The sequence below is a fragment of the Rhea pennata genome, chromosome 1 (genome assembly GCF_028389875.1).
Source record: "Rhea pennata isolate bPtePen1 chromosome 1, bPtePen1.pri, whole genome shotgun sequence".
Lineage (NCBI taxonomy): Eukaryota > Metazoa > Chordata > Aves > Rheiformes > Rheidae > Rhea > Rhea pennata.
This window is the reverse complement of record NC_084663.1, coordinates 13,008,907-13,028,963: the sequence shown is the minus strand read 5'-3', so window position 1 is coordinate 13,028,963 and position 20,057 is coordinate 13,008,907. Positions and strand designations below refer to the sequence as shown.

The following is a 20,057-nucleotide window of genomic DNA, read 5'->3' as shown; positions in this document are numbered from 1 at the left end:
TCAGACTTAACTTCAATTAATTTGCAAAACTGTCCTTTCTTAAGAAAGGAATTTGCATCTAGTATTCTGTGCTCTTTTTCTCTCCATGCACAGACTCCCTTTGGGTAAACAGCTTACAAACCAAAGAACATCACATCTTTTTTAATGTAGAATAGAGAGATCTTTTCTCCTTTAAAATACTGTGAAAGGGGAAAAATAAGGCACTTGGTATTTCTAGAAAGAAATATTACAACAAAGTTTTATCAGAGAGCTTCATCTTTTCTTCAAGAGCAGCAGTGTTAGGCATTTACAGAGAGTGGTATGGAAAAACAGCATGCATTTTATCGAGGCAGTGAGTCTCAAAAAGTCTCTAGCTGATTCTAATTATCATATAAAAAAATAGAGGAACCATATGAATTACCTGTTTCCATTTTCCCATCTTGTGCTGCAGGCCCATCAGGAATTACACTCTTCACCTGAAGAAACTCATCTGGCTCATCTCCACCAATGATGGTAAATCCAAAACCCATGTTGCTTTTCTTAAGAGTTGTGCTGAGGAAAGTCCCCTTCAGCTGTGATGCATCACGGGTGAAGAGTGGTTTTTCTACATCAGTCAACACAAACAAGAAAGATAAAAGGTCTGATCTGGCCATAGCTCAGCAGGGACAGCAGATGACAGTAGCAGCTGACAGTAGGTGACAGTGTATGAAAACAGAGGAAATAGAGTGCAAGCATTCCAGGAAAAAATATTAGTGAGTTCTTATACTAATACAAAGCTTAGAAAGGATTTTTATCTATGGCAGATCAGCTGTAAGTGGAGAGTTATAAATGTTCTTTCATATGAGAAAGACATTTAGAAGTGGATATTGTGCAGCTATAATAATTACAACAATAAAAATGGTATCTGAGGTAATTTACAAACCTCTTTCAAATTATTCCTAACCTATAAATTCAGCTTTGTCTACAAAGTAATGCATTCTGCACAATTTCCCTCCCACCCGCAATAAGGAAATAATATTTATAATCCCCTGTATATTTTATTCCACTTGTTAAAAAACAATGCTAAATATTAGGTAGTCTTTTCTCTCCAAACACACGGGATTTTGGCATCCAGCAAGTGACATTTATAGCTGCTGTGACAGTTGTGTGACCTTTGCATCCCCTTTCAGAGTGCTCCAGTGTACAGCGTGAGCCACCAGCAGGCAAGAGCAAGCCTCACCTGGCCTCCAGTGCCTCTCTGCTGTGCTTGGTTTTGTGAGAAAAGGCATGAGAAAGGTGAAAAGATTGTGACTTAAACGCATCTCGCTACTTTTACAGCTGTGCAGCTCGCCTGCGAAGCAGCACGCGGACATACCATACGGCCTGCACATCCCAGCACCGTGGGGCCGCCACTGAGACAGATCGTTCACGCTGCGGGACCTCTGAGGAGCAGGGCGCGGGTGGGCGTGTTTGGGCCTAGGTAAGGTTGATGAGGAGCTTTCTACTGTTACAAAGGAGAACAAGCCTCATTCTTTGGCTATAACTTTATGTTAAAGTTTATGCGTCTCTACCAATACTGTTCTTTGCTTGTACAGTTCATTTTAAGTGCATTAATTTTCACATTACCAAGAGGCTGCATTTCTGTAAACTCCTATAACATAGTGATTGAGGCTTTGAACTTAATTGATGCTTGCTAGATGAGTTAGCTTAGAAACATACCAAACATCAATTAACAGTAATTTAGAGAAAGTACAATTAATTATTTCAGTGTTGCCAACCTCAGGTGCTCAGGAGAGAGTCATACATTCCCAAGAATAGAAATTATGAATTTATTTAGAAAATTACTTTGGGGTTCTTATTGTGCTTTCTGTTTCTCAGCCTTTAGGAAACCCTGGGTTATCTTTTCTACTTTTCCTCTGCGACTCTGAAGGTTAGAGTTTTTTCAGATGGCTTATGAGAGTCCCTCAACTGCAGGAGCTTGGACTTTTAAGGAAAAAGGCATATGTGATCATATCGGGAGAACTGGCAACACTACTCCTTTAATCAGCCCATGACAAAATCACTGGCACACCAACAGGAAAGCAGGATCACTTATCTTAGCTAAGATACGCTGATACGGTACTGTACCTCGGAAACCTTGGGCCTGCATAGGCTTTGTTCCAAGTTCTGCGTTGGGCATGTTATGCTGCTGTAGCTTCCTTTTTGCTTCTAGGACAGGGTTTTCAAATTGTGTTCTTCTATTTATGTGGCTGGAAAAAATTTGGTTTTGATTAAAAATTGGGTTCACTTTGCGAAAATGGTAATTTTCACAGTAGGATGCTGTACGTGATGTGTGTATGGTTAGACAGTGAAATCCTTGTGAAACCCTTATGGGCCTCCCTTGTGCTCCACCTAATTTTGCTGGGGATGAGAAATGCATGGTGCAGTGCATAACAAAATGAATGGCACTGGGAAGTGCCCTATCATTTCAGTACGCTGCTCTGCTACAGGCAAATGGTTTTGATCTATATGACTGTATATTTATTGCAGTACTGCTGAAGTGTGCTACAGTGCGCTTCATGTCTTTGTACAAACATTGTTCTGTGCACGATTCAAAGAAACTGAATCAATATCTTGTGCATTATTATAGATAAGATGTAAATGAAATTACTTAATAACTTGCAGTAGTAGGTAAAGCTTAACACATAGAATACATTTATGATCGCTGCTTAAAACAGAAATAAATCTAACACAGGAAACAAAACTAATATGATTCCTTTTCAATTCTATAGTACATATCTGCTAAGCTGTACAGAAAAACAGGATCATGCAGAAACTAAGTCAGACAGTAGATTAGCATTATACTTGAAAATACGTATATAACATATAATAGATGTTTCACACTTTTCTGAGGAAGGCAAAAGCATTACTCAGTGGCATTGAGCAACTCTGCATAATAGGGTCATAGATTAGAAAAAGGGGTTTGTGCTGCAAATGTTCGGAAGAAATAAATACGTACATAAACTAGGGAGGTTTTCAGATATGTCACTTCTTGTTTGTTCTTATTGAGCAACTACTTGTTGAGTTGTTCTGAAAATCAAGTCCCTATTTCTGGCTTTAATCACTTGGAGAGGTGATCTAGAAACTTTTGAAACTCTGAGATTCCAGAAAGGGTCTAATGCCTTCAATTTATACTGAAACAACCTTTTTGCACAAACATTAAGAACTTTTCAAGTTCTTTCAGAGAAAGTAAGTGGAACTGCCATTAAAAAGTGGACTAGAAAGAGCAGATCAAGTCCTACAGTCCTGAAAAGTTGGGATTTGGTGGAGACAGCTAATGCAATGAAAAGATATACACTCATGCAAAAGAAAATTTCTTTTATGATGAAGAATCAAAATACAGTTGATAAATTCTGGATTTGCTGCTTTGTTGACACTGCTATAACTCTTTCAAACCTAAAAATATGTGATGGAAGGGAGAGATTTTATCAGTTAGACAGAGGAAGATAAGACTTATGTGCATTAAATGATCATAAGGTAATTATGAACTACTAATGAACTATTAGGAAAAAGCTGCATTTCATGATGGTACCTAACATGTGATAAATTTTCATACTGACAAGTAAGTATTACTTTTGCCATTACACAAGGCAGCAATGAAACATCATATGAAATACTAGATAGAGTTCTGATCACCCACGACTATGTAAAACGAATTCACTGAAAAGGTCTTCTAGATAGGCCAGGGAGAGAGTGTCCTATGAGAGAAGACCAAAGGAGCTGCATTTTTTTATTCCAGCAAAATGAATGGTGATATATAATTGCATTCTATCAATATACTCAGAAGTAAATACTAGGAGATATCACAGATGACAGAGCAGGTAAAAATAAACAGCTAAAATTTGGATAGGAATAAATTCAGACTTGAAATCAGAAGGTCTCTTACAAGCAGAAGTGTGAAATCCTGAAACAGCTTCTAACAGCAGTTGAGGGTAAAATATCTAGCTGTCTTCATGCTGCCATTTGATAAGGTTAAAAACAAGATTACAACGCCGTGGGTGTAGTTAGTAGCCTCAACATAGGGATCAAGTGTTATTTTAGAGCTTCTAAAATATCCTGCTCTTGTCTTTAGCTGCTCTTCCAGAAGATCATGGGTTTCCTGTAGCTTTTGTGCCATATTGTGCAGATGTAATGGATAACCAGGATCACACCTACGTTTAGTCCCTTGTTCCTCAGTTCCTCCAAATATGTCAGCAAGCAGAATAGGAGTCATTCTTTCACTGACAGATTTAAAGGCCTGCATATAAGCATGCTTTGTGTCATGCTGTAGATGCAGAGCATGTCCTAGGGTCACAGGAGGCTTCCCACAGACCTATGTAACAATTTATATATGGTTCTGTTCTAAAAGAATACAATTTTAGGTACTACTGGTTGTGTCCATGGTTAATTGAACATCAATCAGCTGCCCCTCAGCAGTTTCTAGGTAGAATTTAAGTTGTACTTTAATCTATTTAGACAGAAATGTCTGAAATAACGGCCTTTCTGCCCTAGCGAGATCAGACAGGAAGACTAGCAGTGGTATTTGAGATTGATGCAATGCTATTAATTCTTAACTCCAATTTATTTCCATATTTTTGACTCTTTTATAGTAGTGTGCACTCTCTAAAGCACTGTGAGAATGCCAACAAATTTAAACAACTTCTTTAAATACTTGGTCTGAAAGGAGTCAAAAAGAAGAAAATTGTATATAAAATGGTTGTTTTTTATCAGCCACTTGCACTGAAATTTATGACTCAAGACCGCAAATGCATAAAAAATGTTGACCTGAGAATTAGACAACTCCAGTGAGACAAGAAGCAGCTCTGCATCATGCTGTTTTGAGTGCTGTACAGCTCCATGGCTGAATCAGACAAATTGCTACAGATGAGTTAGTATCTAAGTCCTTTTTCCATTCTCAATTAACAATATCTATCTCAGGAGGGCTTCTCCTGAGAGAAGTCTTTCTATTTGAGCAGTAACAGAGCAATGTCCGAAATTATAAGTATAGGAGGTAAATTTTTTCACAATAAATACCTGTATGGTCAATTTAGCTGTTCTATTAAGGGGACCATGTTTGGAAATTGAGCTGTGTTGTAGTTAATCATCCTTAAAGGGGGAAATAATCTTGTGGCAATTAGAATGCTGAAAGACTCGGTGCTCTTTAATAACCGCATTGTCTCCCTAGTCCTGCACAGCTAAGTGCTGCTTGTTCTTAGTTTATAAATTAGGAGAAAATTGCACGGAAGTTAAACCAGGTAGAGCAAGCACTTCTCATTTATGTCAAATGTCTACACCTTACAAATGAAACCTGGACCTGCATAACAAGGCAAATTAAAATTTTAATAATCTCTCACATGTACATTCATGTGTGATTAAGATTTGAAAAGAATTTAACAATATTTTGTGATTATTGTTTGTTAGCTTTGATAACAACTCTTTAGTTTTATTTTATTTTTTAGCTTCTCTTTTGATCTCAGAATATTGGAGCTGAGAATGATTGGCCTTTGTAAGGTCAACCTGAATCTGACCGTCTCATTGCTCATCCTTACAAACTTCCCATGGGATACAAATATTTCAGCAAGCAGAATAGGAGCCATTCTTTCACTGACAGTTTTAAAGGCTTGCATATAAGGTTGGATTGGACTTCAATATGTGAAAGTTTATAACCTAACTTTTCATGATTTACCCACTTTTATGAAATAATTAAGAGAGTTTATTGTAATCTGATTTTGTGTAGTTAAAAATGAACTCATCTGTTGAATACTTGTAATAAAAAAGGCATAACTGTCACTTCTTTACAATGAAAAAATGTAAAGCAATTTTTGTTTCAGACTTATTGAGCACAGACAGCAAATTAAAGTACAGGTATATTTTACTGGCTATAAAGTTCTTTATGAACCTAGTGCTGCCAAAGTTTTAATAGCAGCCTGTGAACATCTATTCCACTTCGAAAACCTCTGAGCTTACGGTAGGTTTGATATTTCTTTCCATAAATCTTATCTGTGATAGGACACCTGAATTTGGCAATAACAGCATTAAAATATGTAACTGCATAGTAACATGTGGGCCAGGAGCCTTTTGTCTGTCTACCTGAGGATGGACATGAAATTGAGATAAATACTTGCTCCTTTTCTGACTGTGTAATGGGAATGTGAGCCTCACCAGTGCCAAAATGCTTTGGGCTGTGCTGGCAACAAAGTGGATATCAGTCAGAGATTAATGCACAGAAATTGCACAACACCTGTTACTCACCAAAATACACTAAAAACCACTGGTGCAGAAGACTTTTACTCCTACCCAGCAGCTGCACAATTGTACACAGAGAAATCTTCAGGGGGATTAATGACAAAGAGATACGTGAACTCCAACCCTTAACTACTCAGGGACATCACAAAAAAACCTCAAGTATAAAGAGAGAGGCTAATTTAATGGCATTACTTGGGGACATCAAAAACTTACTCACCTTTTTGCTTGAGATAAATAGGACTCTGGACTGACTGAACTGCTTTGGGCCAACGAGCAAAGCAGATGGAGCTGCTGGCTCTCCAGGCTGAGGGCAGGGAACAAACAAGCAGGGAAAAGAGAGGCAAGGCAGTTGCTACTGCATTTGGAAAACGGGACAGAAGGACTCAGCAGGACAGTGGCCAAACACTGCTTCCATTTGTTTGTTTGTTTTGTAGGAGGGCTAGGGAAAGTGCATGGACATCCACAAGCTGCTGCTTTTATAGCTGTGAAGAAAGGGGAACCTTATGGATACATCTCCTAACACTCTAGAAATTAGATCTTTTCATGATCTCCCTTATCCAGCTCTACCCTGCCCAAGTTCACAGCAGCATACCCTGAGGTCTGAACCTGGAAAAACAGCAGACCTAATATCTGCACAAAGTAAGCCTGCAATTAAAGTGTTGGTATGGATTCATGAGATAAAGGTAACTAGGGAATAGCGAGATGCACATACTAAAATTCCGTATTCTGTATTAAACAACTAAAGTAATGTACTGCTCATTGTCAGGATTTGAAATTGAGATTTTAGCTTAGGAACCATCTTCTCCCTTCTTTAATAAATAGAACTAATGGATAGATCTTTCTCAGTACAAGTAATTTTTCAAGGCACTGTGTGCACAGTAACTGAGGAGTGTCTCTCCCTATCCTCTGCTAAATACTTTGTGTAGTCATTAACATGAGAGCTGAGTGCGAATAAAACCCCTGAACAGGATCAGAGTTTTGAATCTAGATTCACTTTGTGTAAGTCTCATTGACAGTGTAAAGCCAAAACGCAGTAGAGAATCGACTGATTTATTGCTTTTATATATGATCTAGCTAAAGCAAGGTTTTATTACTTTAGACAAATGCTTATTATTGTCCTTTGTGCAGGTGAATAAGAATAGGTACTTTCTCCTTTCCTGAACAAAATAAAGTCTGAAAAATGGAAGCAAGGATTGTGCTGTGAAAATAGAAATTTATATTCTCTCATTCTCTTCAACTGTACTTTTAAGTATGAAATAAAATGCAACACGCTTGAAATTTTGTATGGAGGGTATAATCCGCCTTGTGATAGAAACAATGTGAACATCTGATTTGAAGCAAGAAAGGACTATCCAGAAGAGGATCTTAACTGAGCTAAAATGATTATGCTTCGCTCTACTCATTGATTAGCAAGACCTATACCTGCACTGGATATCCAAAACCTTGGACAGAACATACAACAACTTTTCTTTAATAAATATAATCTTCCTACAAGTATCTGCTGAAATGTTACCATGAAATCAGGCCTCGAAGAAACAGAATGACTGAGTTGAGACACACCGAATATATTAAGCCACGTAACTGTATTGGACTCAGAATTCCTGGTATACCTTCAATCTAACTGCACAAGTAATTGTACTCATGCCTTTCCAATCTAAGTACTGCAGAGAATATTAATATTAGGTTATGACATAGTAACAGCAAGTTAATATTGAACTTGGGAACTTACTCAACATAATAAGTGCCATAAATGGGATCATCAATTTTCTCCCAGCCATATGGAAGCTCTGAAAAACAAAGAGTTATCTCTCTCAGTAAATGCAGTACAGAACGCTAAGATTTCTAATAATGAAAGTGTAGATCTTAGCTGTGTATCAAGAGAAACAACTGTATAGTGAGGTTAGACACAGTGATCAAAGCAAATGCCAAATTTTAGACACATACCATGGCAGCTGCAACCAGCAGTAACTTGAAAATTGGCATGTAAACACAGATCTCAGTCTCTAGAACAATACATTGTAGCTGAACTGCTTTATTTTTTCAACAGCTGTGCCAGCCAACAACAGTAGCATATCTTGTATGATATTACTGCCAAAGGAAGTGAGGTTATTCTATTTTTCCAAATAGGTACACAACATTTAGTTGTGTTTGACTAATAAAAAGTTCTCAAGATAAAAAGAAAAGTTTTTAAAAAAGTTCATATTGCTTACTCCATTTTATCTTAGTCTTTGCAAAAGGTAGGGAAAATAATTATATTCCTAAACACGTACATTACTTTCGGGGGTTGTCTTTTTTTCTGCAAGGAATTTTAGAAAAGTAGGTCTAAAAGGAACCAAAGCATTTTGCCTCCTATCACTGAAGTATAATAAATATATCCAGAATGCCCCTGAGAGTTTTGTCTTATTTGTTTTACTGTGATGGCAATTCCATGGCCTCCAAAGGCATCCTGTTCTAAAGCACAGTTATATACCAGGAAAATATATTCACACCTAAAATTAAGTCATTCTGCGCTCTCCTCACTGGATCTGAAGACCAACTGATAACAGTCCTCATTAGCTTCACTTTCTTTTGACTGCCCATTCCCTTCACCTTTTTGTGTAAGTCATCTTTCTAAAAAAAAAAAATATTTGTTTCTTTCCCCTAGGATCTCTGCACTGCCCTCTTGTTCATAGACTACATATTGCAATAATGTAATACTACTAACAACTAATAACTACACTGAGTACAAGAATTTATGGATATTATGAGTGTTAAGACACTTCCTAACCACAAAGTAATTAATCTTCTCAACACTTTGATGACAGGGTTAAAATAAATCTCTGTTATTCATTATATAGGTAGGATAGCAATGCCGCACAAATTAAAAAAAAATGAGGCTACCTATGTTAGAAATTTAATTTACACATTGAAACATCTGAAAACTAGGTGTCTTGCCCAGTGCTTTGAGCCACACTGCCTAAGTTAGGCATCAGTATCTCTCCATAATCAGTCAATGGAAAAAGTTAAGATGCACAAATGCATTACCAGCTTGCGGAGCAGGGTTCTAACCAGTGTTTTTTTTCTAGATGTGATTCTCCACTGCTATCCTGCAATCAGGGTCTTCCTGTTCAGTATTTCTCATGTCCCATACATCTTGTACTCCTGGCCATACAGTGGTATGTTAATCTCTTATCACGTGGATATACAGGTTCAAACTTTCTCAAGACACAGAAAAACTTCAACCTGTATCTGAGGTTTCATGGACAAATGGTCTAACCACTAGGCTACTGTGAAAAATGGGGCATGTAATAGGCACCATAACCCCTAGCTGTGCTATTAGCCACCTACTGCAAATATGCTCAATTCAGTGCTATAAGTACGTGCTTGCCATGGTTCAGAGCACATCCATAGGTTGAGTCCTTGGGACGGACTTGAGATGCATTGGAGAGATGCCTACATGCTACCTCCTCATGGAGCTTTGGCAGAAGATGAGCACCTAACTCCCCAGTCTCCTACCAGACTCCCCAGGCTGGGCACACTTGGGTGTAAGCCTGATGTAGATCACCCATGAGGCTAATAAGTTGGACATATCTCTAAGATCAGGAGGTGCTAGAGAGCATTTTTTTTTATTTGCTCATGGATATAGACTGCCTAAGCCTAATAGGCTAGGTAGTAGCCTACAGCCTATTACAGGATATAATTTAGGTGTAGGCACCTGTGTTATATGTATCAATGTAGAACTTAATTTTTCTAAATCTCCAAGTACTGATAAAAGAAAGAGCACTGGAGCCAGGAACATACCTCCTCTTCTGATACCTTTCACACTGACTGCATTGAAATTCCACCAATCCAAAATTAGGATTTAGTGATTGAGTTTATATTTATATGCCTTGTGCCTGCTTTACATGGAAGTATAAATCAAAATAAGATATTGTGGTACCTTCTGGCCTTAAAAGTAATTAAGTTTACAATCACCATCTTCTATATAGAAATAGAGAAAAATTTTAAAACATTCTAGGTATTAAAAATAAAGTTTTAACTACATCAATTGCATGATCTTGAAAAATCAATCTGTACTTGTACATGCATGCTTACGTACATGCACACACATATATCCATGTACATCCATCAATATGTATTTTATTACTCCTCACACTGAACCCTTAAATGTTATCATACCACCAACAGAACTTCACCTTTTATTTAAGAGGCACCACGTAGGTGTGATAAGTATCTCAGCTGACACAAATAAAGGCAGTACAAACCTCAGTGCCTGATGAGGTGATTTTGACGGAGGCTTTGATTCACAAAAGGATGCACGTTCACACCATGCACAGGTATTGAATTCTGTGCAGTTAAAGACCATGTCACAATACACAGAGATTCTATTAGGAAATTTCATTCTAGAATACCTTGTCTCGGAATTTTTTCCTTTGCAAACTTAGTTATACTTTTAAAGGAACTTTTTGGAGACAGTGAGAATACAGAACTAGACAGAACAAAACTAACACAGCTCATACTAAGCAATGTCATTAAACTGGCCATTAAAAAGAGCTCCTGGATGATCTGAATTTTTTGTTTCAGTGATAATGTAAGTAGGCAATTATTGATATGTGATAAAAGGAAGATAGGAAAATTAAGCCTGATTGACAGTAGAGAAATTAAAAAGGTAAAAAACAATGCAAGAAGCAGCTTTATCTCTGCTTGTTACATCTCCTTTAAATGCATCTAAAATAGCAAACACTGATCTTTTCTTGAGTGAACCTGCTTAGACTGCTACTGCCTTCCTACCAAGCTGCCCTTAAAGGATGGCCACTGCTCAGTTCCCTCCCATACGGCAATGAAAGATACAACCCTCTGCTGAAGACTGGCAGATGAGGAACTCCACAAATGCATAACTTAAAGCTCAAGGATTTTCTTAATTTGATATTCATTTTTTCCCATTATTCTCAGAATATTGTGAGCATTTAAGTCTTCATAAAGTAAATCAGCACAAGTCTGCACTGTGAATTGGAACACTGTTTTACATTTTCATCAATGTTATTTTATTATTGTAACTTCACAGGCATGAATACATTATTTATTTGAATCAGTCACAGAATCACAGAATAGCTGAGGTTGGCAGGGACCTCTGGAGACCTTTTGCTTAAGCAAGGTCAGCTCAAGCAGGTTGCTCAAGACTGTGTCCAATCAGGTGTTGAATATCTCCAAGGATGGAGCCTCCACAACCTCCGTGGGCCACACTCACAGTACAGAATTTTTTTCGTATGTTTAAATAGATTTGTATTTCAATTTGTGCCCATTGCCTTCTGTCCTGTCACTGGGCACCACTGAGAGGACTCTGGCTCCATAGTTGCACCCTTCATTCAGATATTTATACACATTGACAAGATTGCCCCAAAGCCGCCTTCTCTCCAGGCTGAACAGTCCCAGCTCTCTCAGCCTCTCCTTGTATGAGATGCCCCAGTACCATCATCAGGTTTGTGGCCCTTTGCTGGACTGGCTCCAAAATGTCCATGGCTTGTGCTGGAGAGCCCAACACTGGATCCAGCACTCTAGATGTGGCCTCATCAGTGCTGAATAGGAGAAGGATCACCTCCCTTGATCCTTCTGGCAACACTCCTGGGCTTATTGCAATCCAGGAGTCAGCTGGCCTGCTTTACCGCAAGGGCACATTGCTGGCTCATATTCAAATTGTAGAGCATTAGAATATCCTGTTATCACTCTTTCCAGAACTTTAGTAAAATCTGTAAGAGATTGACCATAGAAAGTCCTACATAGGTTCCCACAGAATCCTGGGCATCCTGAGACAAGACTGTGGGATGCTGTTCATAAATATTCAGAAAGCAAGCTGCCGATACACACATAAATCCTATACTACCCCTACAGTGGGCTTCATTCCCACAGCATGTATGATAAATAAGCTTCCTCTTCATAATTTTCTATTTAAAATATTAATGTTTTTACCTATATATATGACATGGAATAAATAAAGTGTTTGTCTTAATATTATAGGCATATTTTATTTTAACATAATCTTGCAAGGTTTTCTTCATGTAATTAAATTCATTATACAATGTTGCTTTCATATCTGGCCATCTAAAATTACAGTCCTTTAAAGAAAAAGTGAAGTAGGTACCAGTAAATTTCATGCATATTTAAAAATACACACTAAGAAGACACACACACGCACACACACACACACGTATGTGTCCCTTTCCAAAAGTGTGTTAGTTTTTTCAAATTACAGAATTTTAAAAAAGATGTTTTGCCCTTGAATTTAAAGGTATATACTATCTGTAAATATATATTTTGAAGTGTATGAGTGGATATGTTTTGTGTTATATAGTTACAAAAATCTCAAATAATTTGAAGATTTACTATTAACCTATTGGTCCATGTTTTCCTAAAATAATGATGCATAACTGTATTTATGAACTGGCACAACTATTGAGAATGAAAATGGCAAATCCCATTTTCTTGTGTAAAAGTCTGTAAAAATTTAATGAATTGGACATACTATGGAGAACCCATTTTAAATGCATGGATTGAACTACTAATTATCTAACATCATAAAACAATCATGGGTTCACAAGAGAAGAGATATAAAAATTACCTTTGAGCACCATAACAGGTATAAACTCCATGTAAGAGTATACTCTAATTTCATTTTATTATGTGAGATGCAGCCTGTATGCTATGTTTAATTAAAATTCTGTGTTGACCAGTTAAATGGGATTGCTAGAGCACAAAGTCAAACTGCCTTCTGAAGTATGGAAGATAAGGTTAGCGGAGTGTAGTTTAGTATATAGTTTCTATTTGAAGAGTCTTCTGCTACATTTGCTTTAAGTAGCATTGTGATTATTTTTCATGGCATTAAATAGTGGCATCTATTCCATTTTTCACTACTGAACTGAAAAATTGCAGGACAGAAATACTTTAATGCCTCATAAAATAGAAAGCTACACATTTGCCAAATTAGCGGTGAGGGCACTACAGTCTCTTTTTTCGGTCCACTGTGCCTGGTGATGATCATTAACGATGAAAGTGACTAGTAAATATTTATAAAAATTGTAATAAAACACACACAAAGGAGACTCCTGTTTGCCAGCATGTTAAACTGGGAAAGGATCTATAAATTATAGCATTCTCTGGTATTCTTTTGGTGGCACTGGCAGAGACTGTTTGTGTATAATTTCTGTAATAAACAGCTTTGCAGTTAGTATGTTATGTCTGAAATCTTCATTTGTATGTACTAAACTATCATTCGGGCCTTTACAGTTCTACTGATTCCAGAAGAATTTCTCTGTATGGTCAGGAGAAAATCTAATCTCCTCTCTTTCACTTTTAATCTTCAATATCTGACTTTGCGTTCCCACAGATCTCATATTGTCCAGTGTACAGCTTGTTCAGGAATATTTGTAATATTTTTACCATTTAAAAATCTGTAATAGCTCATGCAGCATTTGGCAATATTGATACCATGAGTGGATGGAAAGGCAGTGGATAATCTGTACAATGTCTGTATGTGCTCCAAATCTCTTATTTCATGCTTTATCCTTTACCAGAGAAGCAGCATCTAGCTAACACTGTAGCAGCCATCCAAAGAAAGATAAAAAGATGCATGTTTGATGTTCAGACACTTTGCTCAGTATGCTTCTGGGTAAGCCTTTAAATGCAGAAGGAATTGCATTTCTGAAAGATAAACACCCAATAGTAACAAAACCTCTGGTATTTTCAAAGAAGAAAAAAAGAAAGAAAGAGAGAAAGAAAGAAAGGAAAGATTAATTTGAATTCAAGCAGGTCATTTTAATAATCAATGGCAGTGCCTTCTCATCGTAGCCTGCTTATGCTAATGGTCCAGATGCTCTCATTCTGCTTTTAGAAAGCTGTTGTGTTTCAGAACGATTTTTGACAGTGCCACCTCACCTTCTCTAGGGATGGAGCAAGGAGTACATTTTGGATCTTGATGTGCCAAGATGATGAAAGGATACTACCAAAAGCAAGATTCATTTTTCTGAAGTTTATGCAGTCCTAACTGTATTCAGACCAGAGGATTCAGAACAACAGCTGGCATTGCATCCGCACCATACCGCCTGGCTGAAAAGAAGGACAAGAGCGTATTTCTTGAACTGGCTGTAGTCAAAATACTTGTATAGTACAAAAGAGTATGGTACAAGAGACAAAAAGAACACAGAACACCTTCTATTGCTGAAAATGTTGTTGACAAGGATGTGGAAGATATTTTTCAAGAAGAACTCTGCTAGTGGAAAACTTATCCCTATAATGTGAGCTCGGGTCACCTGCCACGTTAGCACCCAGGCATAGATTAGGAATCCTTTTCTGACCTATATATGACATCTTGTGAAAATCTCACATCTTTCCTTTTCAACTATGCTTATTTTCTCCTTTTTTCTTCCTTCTCTTCTCTTTCTTCCTTGTTCCAGATCCAAGTTTTGTCTTTACATGTCAGCTAACTTGTATAGAAAGGTATTGAAAGAGACACCACAGCTGTAAATATTTATCTGTGAGGCTAAACCTGTGGAGCTCACTCCATAGCTTACACAAAATACCAAACAGATGAGCAGGGAAGGGACGCTGCCCGCAGTGTGCTGTGCTGCCGCTTCAGGAGCAAGAGAGCTGGAGATGGCCCATTTGACTGCTCCTGTCAGAATACACATCCACACTGCCCTGGAGCTGTGCTGCTGACATTCGTGAAGACTCCCGTTACAGGTTGCCATAGCAAAAAAGGAAAATAACATTGCTGACTGAAAGCCAATGTTTAACCTGCTATCCATACAGCAGCACTGAGTTGGAGGCCATCCAGCTGCATAACATCTGGGAGCACCGTAAAAAAAAACAAGCAAACAAGAAAATCAGTATTTGTATGTTCTAGTCAAATCCTTTATACTACCTTAACAGAAGATGGAAGGTAAACTAAATTAAAAAAAATTAGAAGCTAAGTTGTTTACTGTCTTAGTGAAAACCACCACAAAGACAAGGTGGAAAACTCCACTCTTCACAGAGAAAACAACTTCAATCTTCATGACCTAGAATACCCGAAAAACTCAGGAAGTGTACCTATAAGCCATGTAAGCTCATCTGTAATTAAACTCATGTTCTCCAACTACCATTCTCATACTAGCAAATTTCACATGGTCCTCACTGTTTATGTTCTGTCTGTAACCACAAACTACTCATGTGCAATTTATTCTCACGAATGAAATGACATTATGCATAATTTTCTTCTTGCACAATGGAAACAAACATCTAAGTAACGTTCAGATCCAATAAATGCATCTACTTCCTTCTATACAGCTTATTGTGACACATTGCATCCTTAATTATGCAGAACTATGATAGTAATATTTAGACCACTAAATACTACTATCAATTCAATTATACTTTCTCTCAGCATTGTTACCATATGAAATATTGCCAAGGGTAGGAATATTTTGTAACATTAACTGTACTTGATCCTTCTGATGTGTAAACCTGTTTAATATCTATTAAGTTTTGCATTAGTGCAGTGAAAAAGTACCAAATTAAATTGAATTACTGAATCATAACTATCAAAGAGGAGTTCATAAAGGACTTGTTAGCTCTTAATTCAAATAAAAATTAGAAAAATGCAATTCCCTGAAAGTCCCTGAAATGTCTCCCTTAATGAAGTCTGAATGAGTAACTTCATTCTCAACAGTTTACTGGGCAGTACCTGAAGATTTTAAAGAGAAAGCTTAGCGTTTATATTAAAAGATCCTACAGAAAATATTGCTTTCAGGATACATAAAAATAATCGATTTAAGGAAAGGAGAAATACTCACTGAAAAATATTTATTATTCAAACTTAAACTTTTTTCATCAAATCATGTTATTCTTTTCTCTGCCCTTAGTCCTACGTTATTTTTCATGGATACTTGGTTTGTATTACAGAACATTTGTTAAGAGAGAAGCTTAGGACAACTGTTGGTCTCAGTTCCCACTGCAGTGATTTTTGTTCTGCTGGGAAAATGAAGGCAGCTAGGAAACACTTGAAAAATTCAAATTTTTAGCTACAAGTGCTTGCCTAGGACACTGGATATAAATTTATCCAAGCTTCTGTAGACTTATTATACAGTGATGTTACTTAGCTTCCAAGGATAGTTTGGGATCATTTCCTCACTGTTGCATTAATTAGGTGATATCACGTTTTTAGCATAACAAAGATTGTATCTAAATGGAGTCACTGAACCCAAGCTTTGCAGCTAACATGATGACCGCTAGGCGTGAAGTCACCTCAGCACGAATTGTGGTGCCACGCACAAGCCTGCCAGAGCAGCTCAAGTGTAAACCTCAGCAGTCACTCAGCGGCATGCAGAGGAACGGCGACGGCTTTGCCAGCTGGTCCCAGGTTCAGACAGGCACATAAAAGCTACCGACACAGGCACACTTATTTTACCAACAGGAAGGGAGGCCCAAGTGCATCAGCTCTGCGATGCACTAGCAACTTGTACTCCTGAAGTTCGGCAGATTCGCTGTATTCCATGTGGAAGTGTACTCCACTGTGGAAGATTCAGCCTTTGCAACTCGTTTTATTAACGGGGCTTTTCTACACTATATTTTTTAGACTTTGAAGAAAACAGACTGAAAAGAAACATTCTTTTTGATCTTTTGGATGTTCCAATCTTCCAGTGCTTGTACTTCACTACCAACTGTATCTATTCAGCCTTGTTACGAACCAATGTTTCTGCCTAGTAACTGTCTGCTTTTATGAGGTTAGAATTTTCTTTTTAAATTTGCCTTTCAACCTCTTTATTTATTTTCTTTACTGTTAAAATGTTTAATAACATAGTCCATGAGTTTATGGAGTTATTGAATTTATTGTTATTATATAACCTAAAAGCCTTTTGTTTGGTTAGCGACCTAAAAAGCTCCATAAAAATATATATAGCTACTAACAGCGCAGGTTAGACTTCAGGGGAGGCAGCTGGATGTTCTGTTACTAATGCCTCCATTTTACAGATAAGCTTTAACATACTAAAGTTAGCTGTTCACCTTTTACCTACTGGTATAACAATGAAAAGCTAATTATTCTGTAAAAAAACAAAATGACACATTTTAATCTTATTTTCAGTGCCAAACTTTAGTAAAGGGGAATCACAACTATGTTTGTAGACAATCAGATTGGTCAGGCATGATCTACAGAAGGTAAACCCATGCTGGCTGTTCCCAGTCACCACCTTCTCCTTCATGTGCCCAGAAATGTAATCCCAGGGAACTTTTTTCATGATTTTCCCAGGATCTGGAGTGAGGCTGACTGATGTGCTGACCCAGTTTTTCAGCTTTTTCTGAAAATGGGTGCGACTTGCTTTTCTCCAGTCATCAGAAACCACCACTGATCTCTTTGACCTTTCAAAGATACTAGATAGCAGCCCTGGGCAACAAGCAACTCTCTTGCACCCTTTGGTGCAGTCATGGACTTGTATGGGCCAAATTCTCTCAAGTAACACCAGACTTGAGCCTCATCCACTGTTGATAGTACCTCTCCTTCTTGAGCCCTTGCACTAAGCACAGAGGTCTGGGAGACCTTCCTGGTGAAGACTGAGGCAAAGAAGCCTTTGGGTACCTCAGCCTTACCTGTGTCTACTGTCCCTAAATCACTCATCCCTTTCAGCAACGGTTCCACATTTTCCGTGCTCAGCCTCTTATTCCTAAGGTAGCAGCAGAAACTCCTTGTGTTGCCTTTGACATTCCCTGGAAATCTCAACTCCAACTAAGCTTTGGCTTTCCTGATATCATCTCCATATGCCTAGGTAATGTTTCTGAGTTTCTCCTTTGCAGCCTGTCCCTACTTCCACCTGCCATGTCTTGCCTTTTTGAATTGAAGATCCATCATGAGCATAGCTGCTTAGCAAAGCTGGTCTCCTGAACTGCACATTGGACTGTTCTTGCACTTGGAGAATGCACTTCTTAAAGACCTGCTGCCAGGGCACAGCAAGACCATGGCTGCTCCCCAGGTGAGGACAAGTCAGGAGTGACTCCAGCACAGGAAGTACCCTCACTGACAGGCACAGTCCCACAGGGTCTGACCAGGGCAGCCAGAGAAAGGCACTGGCAAATAGGTCCACAATGGTGATGTGATAGATTCAGATGCTTCTTCAGAGATAGGGCTGGAGACAAAACTACAATATACACCTAAGGCATCTATCCAGGACAGAAGGCCATAAACAGGCACACCTACAACACAGCTCAGGCAGTGGTTGAAGTCCAGGCCTAAGCTTACATACAGACCCTGGTCCCATGGGAAGAGAGGGCTGGGTGAAGATCTCATGTGAGGCTGGTCAGGGCAATTAAGGCTAATAAGGACCCTAAGGGCCCTGACACCTGCCAGTTTCCTGAGTTCCTTTGCCTTTCAGGGCTGCCTCCTACGGAATCTCACCTGCCACTTCTCTGGATAAGCTGAAGTCTGCTCTCTTAAAGTCCACGGTCTGCACATTGCTTTTTTTCTTCTTCAACCCCCACAGGATCTTGAACTCCTCTATTTCATGATCATCACAGCCAAGTCTACCACCAATTATCACATCCCTTGCTAGTTATTCTCTTAGTGAATAGCAGATCCAAGTGTTTCACCTTTGGTTGGCCCATCCTGTACCTGTATTGAGAAGTTATCCCTGAGACCCACCAGAACTCTACTTGACTGCTTGTGTCCTGTCATGTTGTCTTTCTAGCAGATATCAGAGAAGATAAAGACCCTTATGAGAACCAGAGGCTTCTCTGAGTTGTTCAAAGAAGGCTTTGTCCGCTTCCTTACCCTGATCAGGGGAGTCTATAATACTTTCCCTTCACAATGTCACCCTTACCAGCCTTTACTCTATCCTGACCGCTAGGGAGTCATCCATCCCAAAGGAAAGCTCCACGCAAGCTGCTCCTTCACACAGACGGCAGACCCCCTTGTTCTTCCTGGACTGTCTTTCCTGATCAAACAGGTTATTTCACCTTGGTCATGACTGATTTTTAAAATAATCACATTAAACTTTTATTAAAAATTCAGTCAACCTTAGAAAACATTTGTTTCACGACTTCATTTGTCTGACTGGATCTTGAGAGTCTCTAGTCAACTTTTCAAAATAAAGCATGCAGCATAATGGTTTCTGTTTCTTTGTATTCCTGCCTTGTTATTATACCAAATGGCAATTATTTGATTTTATATGACAGGCCAATGAGTGAAATAGGTAGATGTATTATAAAAAAAGATAAGAAAATGTAACATCCATAGCAATAATGAAAAAAAAAGATAAGAATTTTCTGTTTACAATCAACTGATTATCTGTGGGTGGTCAACAAATAACAAGTACTCCTGCCCAGACTGTAAAATTGCACAGGTGCACTACTGATTCCTGGTAAGAGACAACCTCAGAAGTATTAGATACTGGCATTGGATGGAAAGGCCAGAGCAGATTAAACAAATTAATGCTCTGATCCAGTACAACTTTCCTTTCTGTATTTTATTTCCAAGTGGCCAATGAAGTTATATGCAATTAGACCCAAGAACCCTCTGCAAAGCACTTCCTACATGACTTGTTTCTATGGCTACCATACTTTTAAATAATATGCTTTCACAGTTCTGAATAGCAGCTGTATGTATGCAATGCAAATGCATCAGTTGTTTAAATAGTATTTGATGAAATAGATAAATCAATGCAACTGATTAGAGAGACTACATTGCACCACTGAAAAGTCAGGTTAATATTTGAGAAGCTAAGGCAGTAGTTCTTGATTTACTCTAGTGGAAATAAGATTATAATCTAGTCTTGTCTCTTCAGTGGATTCATTGCCACATCTAGGATGAGAACTTTAAAAGTCATGTTTTATATTAC

General features: G+C 38.2%; 1 protein-coding gene across 7 annotated transcripts in view; it reads right to left on the bottom strand.

Moving 5' to 3' along the window:
- MAGI2 (membrane associated guanylate kinase, WW and PDZ domain containing 2) overlaps positions 1 to 20,057 on the bottom strand; it is a 749,564-nt gene that overhangs the window by 148,270 nt on the left and 581,237 nt on the right. For 4 of the 7 annotated variants that reach the window (XM_062581410.1, XM_062581437.1, XM_062581429.1 and 1 more), the window contains exons 7-10: positions 7,952 to 8,009; positions 2,086 to 2,207; positions 1,334 to 1,462; positions 401 to 583 (exon numbers count right to left, since the gene is read on the bottom strand). In XM_062581410.1, coding sequence (XP_062437394.1) covers positions 401 to 583; positions 1,334 to 1,462; positions 2,086 to 2,207; positions 7,952 to 8,009 — 492 coding nt within the window. The remainder of the gene's footprint in view (positions 1 to 400; positions 584 to 1,333; positions 1,463 to 2,085; positions 2,208 to 7,951; positions 8,010 to 20,057) is intronic. The other 3 variants (XM_062581447.1, XM_062581454.1, XM_062581419.1) reach the window with 2 other exon arrangements.